Source organism: Pseudopodoces humilis, chromosome 6 (assembly GCF_049639895.1).
Source record: "Pseudopodoces humilis isolate 2021_Gansu_Grassland_sample_001 chromosome 6, ASM4963989v1, whole genome shotgun sequence".
NCBI classification, from domain to species: domain Eukaryota; kingdom Metazoa; phylum Chordata; class Aves; order Passeriformes; family Paridae; genus Pseudopodoces; species Pseudopodoces humilis.
In genome coordinates, this window is record NC_142205.1 from 34,979,787 (window position 1) to 34,994,735 (window position 14,949).

The window sequence follows — 14,949 nt, forward strand, 5'->3', positions numbered from 1 at the left end:
GAGATCAGAACAAGCTTTTGTTATGGAACTGGAAAAAATACTCAGTTTTTTGTAACTCTACATCCAGTGCTTGCTTTTGGAGGCTACAAAAAATCACCCTTCACAATGAGGGCAAGGAGATCAAAGTAGGAGCTTCAGACACTTTAGAAGCTGCAGATGGAGTTGTCAAAACAGCTCTATTCTAACCTGGTGCAATGCAGACATGCTAAACCATTGCAAAATAAAAACAGCAAGTCACCAGTTTCTTATTTTATTTTTCTGTACAATGCTTCATTGTCTAATGAAAACTAAATGCTCTGTAGAGAGGCGTTCCACTATGCTTCTCTCAGGCTACCTCTAGATTAGCATTAGCAATAACTAATAATAGATTAATATTAGCATTAATTAGCATTAACAATCTAATAATATATTAACATCAGTAAATACTAACTGTAGAAGAAAAACTGATCCTTAATTGTTTATGTATAGATTTTCCTTGAAATAATTATTACAAACCAGTTATACCGCTGCCAAATATACCTTAGGAAAGTTTTCTGCTTTTTCATTGTTAGATAAAATCCAAGAAGTTGTATTCTTCAAAGTAAAACCACTACAGTCAGGAAAAGAAAATTTACCACAGAAGGATTCCTCTATATGCAAGAGAAAAGTTACTTCTGCAGAATTAAATACTAATCCTGTTTCATCCTTATATCTTTGCAGGAGTCTTGTGCTCCTAATACGAATAGAAGATAATTCCTCAGACTCATAGTTTTATATTTTTCAGTCAGGTACTTAAAAATCACTTTACATAACCTACTTGAGTTTTCCTTTTGACTTTTTAACTCAATTCCAGCCTTGCTTTTTTTGAAGCAGCTCTTTTTATACAATACAAACTAGGAGTTCATAAGCTATCTATTGTCCATGTAGCTAGGGTTTTTTTCAGTGGGTTTCATACTCTGACAATGACTCCTCTCTCATTTACAATGCATACGAAATGTATTTTGAGATTAAAAGAGAACATTTGCGTGCCATGTACTTCAAAGGTCTAATATAGCAATTCTTATTCAAGCAGAAATTTTTATTCTCCCTTCCCATGATGGTTTGATCTCTACAAAAGTTTCACAATGATACACCTTGATTGTTTTGTGCGGGAGAAAATTTTAAAAAATCTTCTTTGGATTAGGAAATTCTTACCATGCTATTACTGCCATACATTTTCTTGCTAGTAACTCTAGGGCATAATGTGTTGCTTGTGCTGCACTTTCTCCCAAGACAGTACCCACACTGATTGCCAGCTCCAGTTCATTTCCACGAATCAGGTTTGCCATCGCAAGCTTGCTCAACGGAGAAATTATATCATTAAAGGACTTAAGCATTTTTGGACATTCATCATGTTGAACATATGACATTCACTTATGCGACTTTTTACAGAAGGACAAAATATGCAATGATTAAACTCAATTACATGTATTTTGGGTCTCTTGAATGAGTAAATAATTCTGCACTATGTGTTAATGTGTTTTTAAACAACCAAATAGATTTCCTTTAGCAGAATCTTCCTTTATTCAACTGAAGAGATCACATAAATATGATACCCAAAATGCATGCTAGGAATTCCATCTAATCTTAAGGACACTAGCATATAAAATGTATATTTCCCCCTCTCTTTCAATGAAAGGAGACTCAAAAACCCAAGAAAACTGGAAGGATTGTCCTGTTCTTACTCTCTCTGAGCAATCATAGTTACAAATAGGCATAGCAGAATGTCAAACGCTAGGAGACTACACAACAACTTGAATATGCCTATTTAGAAATATAGGCATTAACTGAATCTCAATTTATCTCAGATTAGCTCATTGGGATGGAATTATATTTACTTGGGGGGATAAAGGAGGAAAACATGTTAAGTCAGCAACAACAAAATCCAGATAAAATGAGTAAAATAAAATCTGTAAAACTACAAGCAAATAAAAAACAATAAAATGTTTCCTACATGTCAGTTCTATTTTTTTTACTGAGGGGTGGGGTTTTCTTTTCCTATTTACTTCTTCATTTAGACGTAAATTCTTCAAGGTAGATGACTGTATCACCTTTAGCACAATGACTTCCAGTTCTGAATGGGTATTTTGAGCCACCATAAATACTAACACTTAGATGTATATATCTAAGGTACTTAAGTATCTTTTATTGTCTAAAATAGCAAGATAGTATAAATAAAATTCAGCAGCAACTTGCTACCTTCTGTGCATGAGAGAAGCCTACAGAAGCCTTGAATTTAATAGAATCAAGGGAGTTCTGCTACTAACTTTAATACTATAACTAACTCTGCATAAATATAAAAAAATGCCAAATACCATTTTAGAATGTGATACATGAATTTCAAAACATGTGGAGATGTAAAAAGGAAGTCAATGTTTCCTTTTTCATTGTTAAAGAAAAATAAAAATTACCTCTATATTTTCAACAGCTAGATGACAACATGCTGCAAGCACTGCACGGCCATCCTGGAAATACCAATCTGCCAGTTCTTTACTGACCTTCTGCAGGAGACTGAAAAACAAAAAATGCATTCTGCAAAGTCACTTTTAGGTTGGAGTGCCTTGTGTCTTAATTTATGTAAAATTCACCACATTTGCTTCTGTACCCTAAAAGTTGCTATATTTTGCTCACAGATAATGATACTACTAGCTTGAAAAATGCAATCTGAGCTTCATCCACTACTTATGTTGGTACATACTGAGGTATTGGAGTACATCAGGGCAGGAGGTTGGCAATGGACTTTGCCCCAGGCCCTGAGGAAAAAGAGAAATCTCCCACATTTAGGGTGACCAAAAGCTGACCCACAATGCCCCCAGAAAAGTGATATGTAAATAATACTAGAAAGTTCTATAGCTTCTCTGTTATCATTGGTTAAAATTTGGTGCATTATTTTACATATTCCTAATCTCCTGTTTTTATTGGTCCCTTACCCTCACACTCCACCCCTAACCTACTTAGTCTGTTTCCCACCCTGGACCATGGCCTTTTGTTTGCATCCCCTTACTGTGCACAGTTTATGTGTTTGTTGTTTTGCTTATTAAAGTTCTTTATTTTCAGGTCACGCAATCATGCCCGTCCCTCTTTATTACAACCACCCTCAGACCTTGCTCTGATTATCTCTGAGGTAGCACCCGGCCAGACCATCTGGGCCCAGCATGCTACACTGAGGTGGGTCAGTCTCCCAAAGTTTACATCAGTAGGAAATATCTCTTCGGATTGACAGAAGAAAAATCAAATATTTGGTTATCCAATCTGTACCTGTAAACTCTGCACCAGTATTTCTCTAATTGCTCAAAAACTGCTCATGTAAATGAAGTAACAACACACCCTCAAAATTATTTTGTTACTACACCCCTAACTTGATAATGTAATTCAAGTTTTTGAGTGTTATTCTAGACAAGAAGAGGTGCATATTTGGGTTTTTTTTTTTATAGGCATGGACAATGAGAATCATAGAATCATAAAACGCCTTGTGTCGTAAGGAACCTTAAAGATCATTCTGTTCCAAGCCCTTTGTTAAAGGCAGGAATGCCTTCCCCTAGACTGGGTTACTCAGAGCCCCATCCAACCTGACCCTGAACACTTCCAGCGTTGGAGCACCCTCAGCTTCTCTGTGCAACCTGTTCCAGTGCCTCACCACTTTCACAGTGGTGAAAGTGTGACAGTGAAAGATTTTTTTCCTAATATCTAAACCCACTCTCTCAGTTTGATCTTTATTTTACATTATCAGAACCTTCACTGATAACAAATAGTAAAGGTTCAGGAAGAGATTATATGTAATAATAAGGGATCACAAATACTTGTTAATGTTAAATCTTACTCACCAAAAGTCCTCAGTTACTATCCTATATATTTTAGTACACAGGAATGCATCTTAAATATCAAGCAGGTGAAATGGACATTTATAATTATAAAACATACATGTGAAAAAACATTTTTTGCCAGGAGGCACAATAGGGTAACTAGTGTAGCATAAGGTAGTTAGTAACTCTACTAAGTACTAGAAGATGTAATATTTTGTTGAACTCTGTATTGCTGATTCCAAATTAAACCACTATGCTTTATCTCCCTTAATGACTTTACACTCTGCAGTAAGATGAGGTTTATAGTTATAAACTAGAACAACTTACTCATTATAGTCATCTGTATTGTTCCCACCAACATTTGAAGTTCCGCTTGTTGTGGAGAGTGGTAACATCTGTATATTTCCTTCACAAGCTGCCTGGAAGTGAATAAAATATAGATTAATTATTGCAGAATTCAAACTGAATATGAAATTAATTTTTTCAAATAATCAAAAATAATCTAAGACCTATAAAAAACTTTCTAAAGTTATAACAGTTATAACAAAGAAAATGTTTGAGTGTTTAAACTAATGAACTTATTCCTAGCTAAATCCTAGCCTAGGTTTTATTTAGCCATACAGGAATTCTACCAAAGCAAGAGACTCCTTCCTTCCTATGCATTTGTGCAGGATCTTTCATATATTTGGATATAATGGATGGTGAAGGCTACAGTCTTGATTTTTACAACCCAAGGAACTCTGAGGGAAGGATGAAGTCCATAGATACCTCTCAGCAGATATACCAGTAAATCTGGAAAGATTTGGAATATAGTGGCTTAAGGTGAACTTTTCTTTGTATCTGGCAATAATTTATTTCTAACATTGAATATTTCTAACATATGAATAACCCAAGAAATGTGGGTTGAAATTAAATCAGTTATTTCAATGAAAGTGGTGGCTGGTCAAGGGTTGGACTCTGTGATCTCAGAGGTATTTTCCAACCTAATTTATTCTGTGGTTTTTAGAAATTCTTTCACATGCTTTAAGAGGTAGCTGGGATAACACCATTAAACCTCAGGGCTCAATTACAATGGAAGGTAAATTCTGGCATTTTGTTGGTCATTATTATCTTATTAAAGCCTTTGAAACAAAGGCTATTCTATGAATTGTAATATCTCTGCAATACTTCTCTTACATAAAAAATTAAGATCTTTCTGAAGCTTTAACTTGCTTTAAAGTTCAAACATTTTAGCTTGTTAAATCTGAGCATGTGTCAAGTTACATTCTGTACATTATTCAGTTATTTATCTAATACCTACAGGTGATTTCTCAGTAGACATTCAAGAGAAATCAAATCCTACACTAATTTGATGTTAAGGACAATACTGTCTGTGGAAAATCAGGTACCATTTCAAGTGAAATGGAACACATCAGTTTTCATTATGGTGATTTGGTTGCAGTTTAGAAGAATCAGGTTTTAAATCTATAAAAAAAAATGAGGTACCTCCTTCTTATGATTTCTGTATAAAAACTGGTCAATACAACATGGAGGTAAAGACTAGGGCATCATTATCCAGCTGTTTTCCTAAAGTGAAAAGAGCTAGCCTTTTAAATATGCATGTCATATTCTGAGTTACAAGCTAAGAGCTAAATACATCTCCCACACTGGTATATATGTAGTAATACCTGTGCAACAAGTAGAGCTTCTTTAAGCTGACCTCTTGAAGTAAAGAAAGAAACCAGTTTCTTCACATCTCCAATAGCTATACAGTATGGGATGACATCATCATTTTCTTCCTGAATTAACTGATCAGCTCTCCTAATTAAAAAAATGAATAAATAAGCAAGAAAGATCTGCATATATGAACAATCATCAAACTTATCTATATGGTGTAGGTGTTAGATGAAGCCAAAAAAAGTTCACTGAAACCCATCTGTCTTTCCAGACTTACAAACAGTGAATACTGCACTAAAGAGTTTACAAATTTGCAATTTATGGTCAACCCTTTGATTCTTGTACACAAAGGTATTGTTGAAATTCTCCACATTTCCATCCCAAAGCTTACTGAACAAAAAGTAACATCACTGGAATGCTGCAACAAAAAATAAGCATATCTGGTAATAGTATCCATCCTTCCCACTTGTCTGTGTCCTTTTATGGACTGAAGCTACAATTCACCATATTTTAATTAACTTACCTTTGCATTAACTTCCTCCAATATTTCATTGATACACCAGGTGCAACTGAGAGAGCTTTGTCCCACTAGAAGAAAGCAGAAATACATTTACCTTGATAATTTCTCTTTGAGAAACAGACATATTTTAAACTAGTGTAACTTTTCTTCCATAAAAAATAAATTTGTCAAGAGTTAAATAAGGAATGAGTTATGCATATGTTAATAAGTGGAACAAGATTACTCTTTAGGGGACTTGTGACCCATTCATTGCCTCCCCATCTTTGCTAGGGTAGCTGGTTTTCAGAAACTGTAATATATTTTTATTCTTCAATAGTGTTTTGATATTTTACCTCTCCAAGTTCTACCATTAGTTCACAATATCGCTGAATTTGTCCTAATCTTAAATGTATTTCTGCAGCTTCTTTGAGTCTTTCCTCTTTGCTTGGTGCACCAATACCACCTCCAAACTTAGACATCTTTACTGTTGTCAGTTCTTGTGCCTTGGACTGAGAGAAAAAGAAAAAAAAAATAAAAAGATTAAGTTTTCTGTGATAAAAACAAATTTTCTTAATGGACTATTGCCAAATATTACAGTGGAATATAAAGGTTATCATTTAAGAAAAACATTGTTTAGAGAAAAGGCTAATTGAAAGAGATTTCAATGAGATTACAGTGAACTATGTTTATGTTGTTAAAGTAAATGTGTTAGTGTTTTGTTGTTGTAAATATACATTTTCCTTGGTTATCTTCCTATAATAACATTTTTTTTTGTATTCTCATATATTATAGTAATTTACACAGATGTCCCTTATAAAAATCTTGATATTTTGAAACTTAAAAAAAAATATTTGTAAACATAAACCATACAGAGCTGAAAATTGTACATATTGCCATTATAATGATGTCCACGTAAAGAAATAACAAAGACGGTAGGCTTAACTGGTAGACAACAGGCTCTGTGGTCTGATCTGTCATGCCCCATTAACCTTATGGCCAAAAAATTATTTATATTCCCAACTACTTCAATTTTTATATTGGTTGGGAAGATAAGACAAAATTTCTTCATCTGGCAGAGTTTGAGAAACAAGCTGCAACAGAATTATATGTACAGGGGAAAAAAAAAGCAACGGGAGTTTCCTATTTCAAGAATTCTCAGTTGAATTCTATCATCAATGCACAATGACAGCATTTGGATATTTATGACTTTGCAGTACCATATATGGAAGATGAAGAATGAATTTTGAACATTCTTCACCAAAGTAAACTGCCATGAAGACCAATGGCAGCTCCCAAGGATCTGTCTTTTGTAAAGAACATACTACATTATCTTTTTTCCTCAGCACCTCTACATTTTTTATTATTCTCATGCTAAAGTCTCCCATGCATCTCTTCTCTTCCTAAAAACAGAAAAAACAGAGTTGCTCTACATCCTTACTTCAGCCTGAAATGTGTAGGTGCTGCAGTGCTATTACTTAGTTTCCTAAGGAAAAGACAGTATTAGCAGTCCGTAACAAGCAGTCAGCATCACCCTACCCCATACTTTCTCTTAAAGCTCTCAAACATGATTCTGAGTCAGCAAGAAGGGGAAAAATTATTTTAATTAATGTGAATGCTCAATCCAGGTCCACAGAATAACCAGCAATTACTGTAGTTACTCTAGGTCACCAGAGTTTTAAATGCATAAAATCATGTTGCAGGGATAAACAGACTGCTGGCACTGGACAAGGCAAGATTTAATGTCTTCTCAGACTTACTGGCTGAGAAAACTGGTTTTTTTGACACATGGACACACAAACAGAGCTTCACAGGATTAGCAGAACAGCTGCTATTATTACAGTTAACAACACAAATAAACTTTAATCACTTGAGAGTCATAGGGGATGTAGGACACTCTTAAAGAGCCTGTGATTTTACAGAAGAGCCAGCATGTAACAGCAAGCAACAGGTGATACCTGTCAAGTATTAGCCCTGGGGCTGGCAAGTGCATTCCCTGATCCATACTAGTAGATCTTCTTTTCTCTATTTTCAATCCAGTCATTAGAGTATGGGATTCTTTAGTACTACAAATATGTAGTATTTGCATATTCTACACAAACTGTGTATTTGGTCATATGTTCATAAATGCAGCTACTAATAAATTTATGGCCTAGTACTTGAATTTCCTATTCTTATCCAAGCCACTCTTAGGCTGCATATCTGTATTAATGACAGGTTCTCGCTATTCCTTCTTCCAGTGAGCTGCAGAACATATTTCTGCTGACTCCCCCCATTTTCAGACATGAATTCCCCTGTCTGTACATCTGAACATAGCTACACACTTCATGTTTATATAAACAAATAATTTGACTTTGCTGAACATAAAAGTACAGTGTATATAATAGGCAAGACAAACTTGCTTCATAGCTGAAACTGTAGTGACGGTTGCTTTACAATTTCTTTTAACTGTTTTGTAAAATGCTATTCTAGTTAATAACTGTAGCCTAGCATTTTAAGACTGACAACCATTTCCACACATTGTGCTTCACTTACCAGTCTAAATCTAATGAGGTGTTTCATATGCATAATTCCTTTGCAGTAGTTTTGTGGAAGCAAACTGTCATCCTGTCCTTTTATTACAGCAACCAAATCCCATAAATTTTTGCTGCCTCCTGGAGGCTAAAATTATTAGGGAAGAAGAGTTTTATAACAGTTATGTTCAAGAGAGAAACCTGAACTTATAAAGACATTGGAAAACATTTTTCAGTCAACTCCAAGAAATACAATTTCAGTGAATTTCAATATTAGAACCTTTATTATGAAACAGGAATTAGTTCAAGATACTACAAGTCCTTCAGTCTTCTTGAAGGCTGTAAAGATACAGTGAGATGCATGAACCTATTTGGTTACGTGTGGACATAGCTGAAGGCTCGCCATTAGAGTTTTTCCTTTTGCTCTCAAAGAAATACAAGCTATCTTGTGTCTACTGCTGGCACAAAGCAACAGTCTGGCATGCTCCTGCTGGCACGCAGGAGCTGGCCCAGGACTTGTTTACCACTTTCTATAAAGAAAAGGCATGGGCCAGGTAGAAAAGAGCCTCAACTGCCACAACCTGGTTTACTATCTTAATATCAAACCTTAAAATAGACACACATAGTATAATGGTATATGCACAAAACATTTTTTTTAAAATCAATTTTAAGAATTTCCATTGGTCTAGCCTTTGAATCAAGCCTTCTGTACAAACAGGACAACAGTTTAACACTGAATGAAGTCTAGAAGAGAGCAAGTATTCAAAAGTTTTAAAAAATCATTAAACCTTTGACCTAAAGAAGTTTTTCAAAAAACAACAGCATTACAAGTTTTGAAGTCAAATTATTTCCGAGCTGGTAAAAAACATAAAATTCTACTAGGGAAACCTCCCCCTCAACCCACCCCCCCCTCCAAAAAAAAAAAAAAAAAAAATAAAAAAGACTACTCTCTCTTTTTTTCTGTCCACTAAAATTCTTACTAGACTCCTTACAGTTTAGCACAATACCTCATTTTCTGGACTCAATAAGCACTGAGCAAATCTGATCAAAAAAGCTTTTGTTCTTGGAAAATTCTCATAGTCTTAAAATAATTTTACTCTCAAATCAACATGGGAAACCAAAATTAATAACTTCTGTAAATAAGGAATTCCATAAATATATTTTAACAAAAAAGAAAATTTCTAAGTTTGAAATGGAGAAAGATTGTTTCATTATTTCTAAATTATACACTTCAATTTAGCTAGAACTCAAACCAAGTATTTTGGATGAACTACGTCTTTTTAGATCAGTGTTTTGACTTAAATTATGACAGTGTTTGACACAAGCTCCAGTAGTAGTAGAACCTGTAGTTCCAAGTTACTTTGTTCTTGTTCTACCTCAAGTGCAGCTCCTTATGCAGGTAAGAGCTCACAGAAACCCACATTTTTAATAAATTTCCACTGAGAAGCTGCAGCAGTTTATAGAAAATATTACAGTGCAATGGAGAAAGGGAGATAGATGGATACTAAGGCATGGGTCAAGTGGATCTACATTTCCTAAAACATGAAGAGCAGTTTGGGCACAGACACTTGGGCAGTTCAGACTTTATCAGTAATAAGGGTATTCTTTTGATTAATTAAATGATTAATTAAAAATTTAAAAACTCTAATGCAGTTTGATTAAACACATAATTTCATTTTCTTCAGTAGAAAATTGCTGTCAAATTAACCTTTCCCATAGAAAATGATACTATTTCATTAATTTAACTTTGCAAAAAGCTGGTCTGCTTTTTGCAAAGCTAAATTAATGAAATTTGTTTTTCACAACTGACAAACAATTCAATCATGGACATTGTTATATGCCAGCCAGTTAAGAAATTAACTGATTTCTGCCTATTTTCTAAGTTCCCTTCAAGAAAGAGAAAAAAATTGGTAGAGAAAAAAGAAATCTCTATTTTGGAGATTGACTTCAGAAAAGAAAGCCATGCACATTGACATCATCCCTAAGTTTGCAGAATACTTACTGAAAAAAATTCTGAAAACCATCTTAGTTTTTTTCCTTGAGGATTTCCTGACAATTTTTCCAATTCTTGTTTAATATCCCTGGAAACTTTACCACACAGCAAAGGAGGAGCTCCAGACTCCACAGCGCGATCTAACACACACAAAGATTTATATATGAAATTAAAATAAACAACCACCAAAGGAATAGGAATATTAACATAAAGAAAATTAAAACAATGCTTTATACAATTTTCTTACCTGTATTGCCAATAATATCATCCCAACATCTGTCTGTTATGATATTTATTTGTAGAGGGTTTATAAGAGGTGTCAATGACCAGAGTCTCACGGTGGAATCACGAGAGCAGGATGCCATGGTAAATGGACGACTAGGATGACATGTTAATCCTAGTAGAGGGAATATATAAAAATGTAGTCAAATAAGTTTATCTAATAACCTGTTTGATTAGATTACTTTATATATGTAAAAACATAATAGAATGCATTTCAATACAGAAATAAAATAAAACAAAATTTGAAAGATATTACCATATACATCTGCACCATGATCATAAACTGTGTCCAAACATGTTCCATCTCTTGTGTCCCAGACTCGAATTGTATAGTCCCAACTGCCAGATATTAGAAGGTAAGGAATTTCAGGATTCCACATCAGTCCCCGTACTGGAGCTGTATGTCCACTAAGAACATTTATACAAGCATCTTCTGTATAATCCCATATCCGAACGGTACTGAAACAGGACAAAAGAGAACAATCTACATCAGATCACCTTTGAAATATAATTATCTCTCTCCTTTAGCAATAATTTAAGCTTCTAATTCATCATAATATTTATTTGCATCACATCAGGGCTCAAAGAGTTGTAGTGAAAGGGGTTAATCTGGGTGGCAACTGGTCATCAGCAATGCTCCTCAGGGTTCAATTCCAGGGACAGTCCTGTTCAATGTATTTTATTGTCAAGAAGTTTGCTATCAAGTTGTGTCCTGTCATGAATCACTACACTATGAACTAATAGATTTTGCTTCAAGCATAAACCTCTAATGAATGATAATGGGAAAGCAATAGAAGCCAATACTCCAAACTTTACAAAATATCCTTTATAAAAATATCTTGTATAATTTGCAGGGAAGTAGCTTAGAATCATAATAAAATGCGTCCTCCTACTTACCACGGACTGATGTCCTCTCTCTCAAAAGCAATGGAATCAAACCAAAAAACAGAAATACCCAACACTCATTAAAATTCTCTGCAGATTCCACTTAAGCATACTTTTGAAAAATATCAAATAAGAGCAGGTCTTGCACCTGTTTCTTCAGACGTAATGTAAACATGTGGTATCCTCCTTGTGCTATTCCTTGCAGTAACAGTATCAGGCACTGACCCTACTCTTGGGGAAAGCATTTGGAAACTTGCACTACTACAGCAGTTGTGACAATTTTAGATGATCCTGCTGCCCAAATACTACGTAAAGCTACGAGCAAAGCTAAAACCTGCATCTGAAATGGCAGAGATTTAGATTATTAAATATTGACAACAACATTACAAGCAAAGACGTTTGTCCAATAGTCCTGCTTGAGGTTTAAGTTTTCTAATAGTTCAGAAATACCCACCCGTCATCAGAGCCACTGCAGAGGATTCCTTCTCTGAGAGGAGACCACCGTACATGAAACACCTTTGCAGTATGCCCGGTAAAAACTTTCAGTGGTTGATCAGAGCTGGTTGCCAAGTAATACACACGAACATTTTTATCCTCACAACCAGTAGCTATCATATCTCTGCAAAATAAAAAACAGCAGTATCCTTGGTCACAGAGATGACGAATGTTTTTTTAAATTAAAAAAAAATATGATGTGCAATTTGCAATTATTTTTTTAAATAGTGAATTTCTGCTTCTCTTTTGTCTCTTCAAGATGTAGCTATTGATAATTCAATTAAAAAAAAAAAAATCAGAAAAAAACCTGATAAAATCCATTAGTTGCCATGGGGGAATATATTTGAATTCATCTGACTATGCACCCACTACACAGCTATTATTAAACTGAATTACTATATGTTGTTTTGGAAAAAAAGCTCTTGTGTCATTATTAAGAATTATGTACAAGATTTACATATAATCACAAGGTATTTAGTTGTCTGCTACATCTTCATCTTAGCAGTCATTACAAGGACACCAATTTAAACCCCTCTTTCCTGGTATTGAATGTCTGTTTCCCCCCACCCCCCCCATTATATATTCATCTAGATAATTTTTTTTTCTCTCATCAATATGAAACGATCCTCCTTCGAAAGTTAAGAAAATTCATGCCAGTCAATGAAATATACTACTGGGAAGAGAGAACTGCTGTAAGTATATCCTACTTTGGAACAGAAAATTTCAATGTTTTACTCTCTAACAGTGAATATCACATTCTAGATAACTTTGTGTTACTTTACTGGTAATCAATTTAAAAAGTCAGTTCTTTGGGTTAATTTTTACTTACTTGTTGTTTTGACTCCAATCGCAGCCAAACACTGCAGCTGGATGTTTGTACTTGTGAAGAACATTGCCATCAATGGTTCGAATAATACTGAAACCAATTACAATGTGATATTATAAAGAAAAATACATTCTGGGTAGGCTATCCAAAATTAAGTTTTATTCTGTGCAAATAAACCAGAGAGCAAAAAGATACACAAAAAGAATAGGAGAAAGCTACAAACAATATCAGCCCCTCAATTACAACATTTAACTGCATGTCGATTGTACAACATCTAACTTGACTTCAGAATCTCAGTTTCTTCAGAGGGGCTTTAAAGATGTTAACCGTGGTACATCTTTCTTGAACGGATCCTCATGGCCCAGAATCAAAGCTGTAGTCATGGCTTTAAGGTACAACTAGATCTTTATGAATTAAAAAAGGTTGATTGTTTTCTAAAATTTCTGCCCATTATGTTTGAGCTGGAATGACACAGGTAGCAGAGGAAACAAATGAAGAAGGATTTTTAAAATGTACTGAAACACAATATAAGCAAAATTGGTTTCAATGGACATTCATGCGTTTTTAGAAATGAAGTATTATACTCCTGTGACAGTGCACTTGTAGTTATTTTATTCTAAAATAGTACTTTTTAGGCCTTGAAACAACAAACTAAAGAAATATTAAAAATTAACACAAATAAAGTTGGATGGTTTTTGAAAAGTGTCTTCTACAGATAAGAAACCTAGAAGGATATTCTTGTCCAAATAAAAATCAGTATTTAGTTTCACTATCAGTGTGTCTTAGACACTATTCCTTTTGAAAATATTTTCTTTATTTTTTTCTTAAAATCATGAAAAACATACCCTAACAAATACAGAAGACTCATACAAGTTTTTTCCAGTAAGAAAAGTTTTAAAATTAATTACTGAGAATATTATCAAAATTTATGGACTTGAGAAGTGCATTTAGCAATTTTTTTTCTTCCAATAACACTCACCAAAATCCATCACTGCTGCAGGTTGCTATTCTTTTGGAATCTTTATGACTCCAGGCAATGCAGAAGATTCCATTCTTTCCATGCTTCAAAAAATGCAAAATACCTATCAATAAGAAATAATTCACCTCTTTTTCTCTCATCTATTGACTCATCTTTTTTACTTTATTCTCCTATGGGCTTCAGCCCTTTTCTCACAGTACAGTATACTGTATAAAACCACAAAATAATGAGTACCTAATATAAGCTGGATGTTTGAGAATCCAAGTCCAAAACATTGGGACTATGGAGATAGGTAGTAATACTTCTATAGCCTCCAGGATCCAAGAGACAAAACCAGATCAAGCTGAAGAATAAGCAATCCATAACTATATAAACCTGAAGCTTAAATAAAGAATAGTGTGGACAATCAGAGGGACCTGCTCAAGGGAAGTGAAGCACAAGTTGTGTTCTCTTCTGTCCTGCCTGTTTCAGGGAATGATGTAGCAAGAAACAGGAAGATCATGCAGATGAATAATTAGATTTTATACTGGTGTTACCCGCACAATTTTGGAGGTTTTGATCACAGGTCAGTTTATACAACACCAAGCCTGCAGGCAACAAATGGGGCCCAACTATCTCAAAGGAGAAAAAGGATCTTAGTTCAAGAGTTTTTAGGGTTCATTGTGAGAGCTTTAAACAAGTTTGGAAAAAGGCCAGGGCCAGGCTTGCCAGATAGAATGTGTAGGGAAGGAGAGAACAATAGAAATCACTCCAGTAGCATAAGGAGGTTCAAGAGGCAGTATCTAGAGCAAGCACAAGCAGCCAAAGACTTAATCACTAGGCAGGACTATGGGACATCCCTTTGCATCTCCACTGGGATGTGGACACAATCAAATACTTCTATAAAGTGCCTGTACCCCAACACATGCAGTATGGGGAACAAACTGGATAAACTAGAGATCTGTGCGCAGTCACAGATCACCGCACTGTGATTACAGAGACATAGTGGGATAGCTCACTTGAC

General features: G+C 34.7%; 1 protein-coding gene across 2 annotated transcripts in view; it reads right to left on the minus strand.

Moving 5' to 3' along the window:
• WDR17 (WD repeat domain 17) overlaps positions 1-14,949 on the minus strand; it is a 55,293-nt gene that overhangs the window by 8,343 nt on the left and 32,001 nt on the right. The window contains exons 10-22 of one of the 2 annotated variants that reach the window (XM_088056847.1): positions 13,947-14,029; positions 12,971-13,057; positions 12,101-12,265; positions 11,018-11,220; positions 10,727-10,876; positions 10,489-10,619; positions 8,509-8,634; positions 6,330-6,485; positions 6,001-6,065; positions 5,489-5,621; positions 4,149-4,240; positions 2,430-2,529; positions 1,174-1,313 (exon numbers count right to left, since the gene is read on the minus strand). In XM_088056847.1, coding sequence (XP_087912973.1) covers positions 1,174-1,313; positions 2,430-2,529; positions 4,149-4,240; positions 5,489-5,621; positions 6,001-6,065; positions 6,330-6,485; positions 8,509-8,634; positions 10,489-10,619; positions 10,727-10,876; positions 11,018-11,220; positions 12,101-12,265; positions 12,971-13,057; positions 13,947-14,029 — 1,631 coding nt within the window. The remainder of the gene's footprint in view (positions 1-1,173; positions 1,314-2,429; positions 2,530-4,148; positions 4,241-5,488; positions 5,622-6,000; positions 6,066-6,329; positions 6,486-8,508; positions 8,635-10,488; positions 10,620-10,726; positions 10,877-11,017; positions 11,221-12,100; positions 12,266-12,970; positions 13,058-13,946; positions 14,030-14,949) is intronic. The other variant, XM_088056848.1, reaches the window with a different exon arrangement.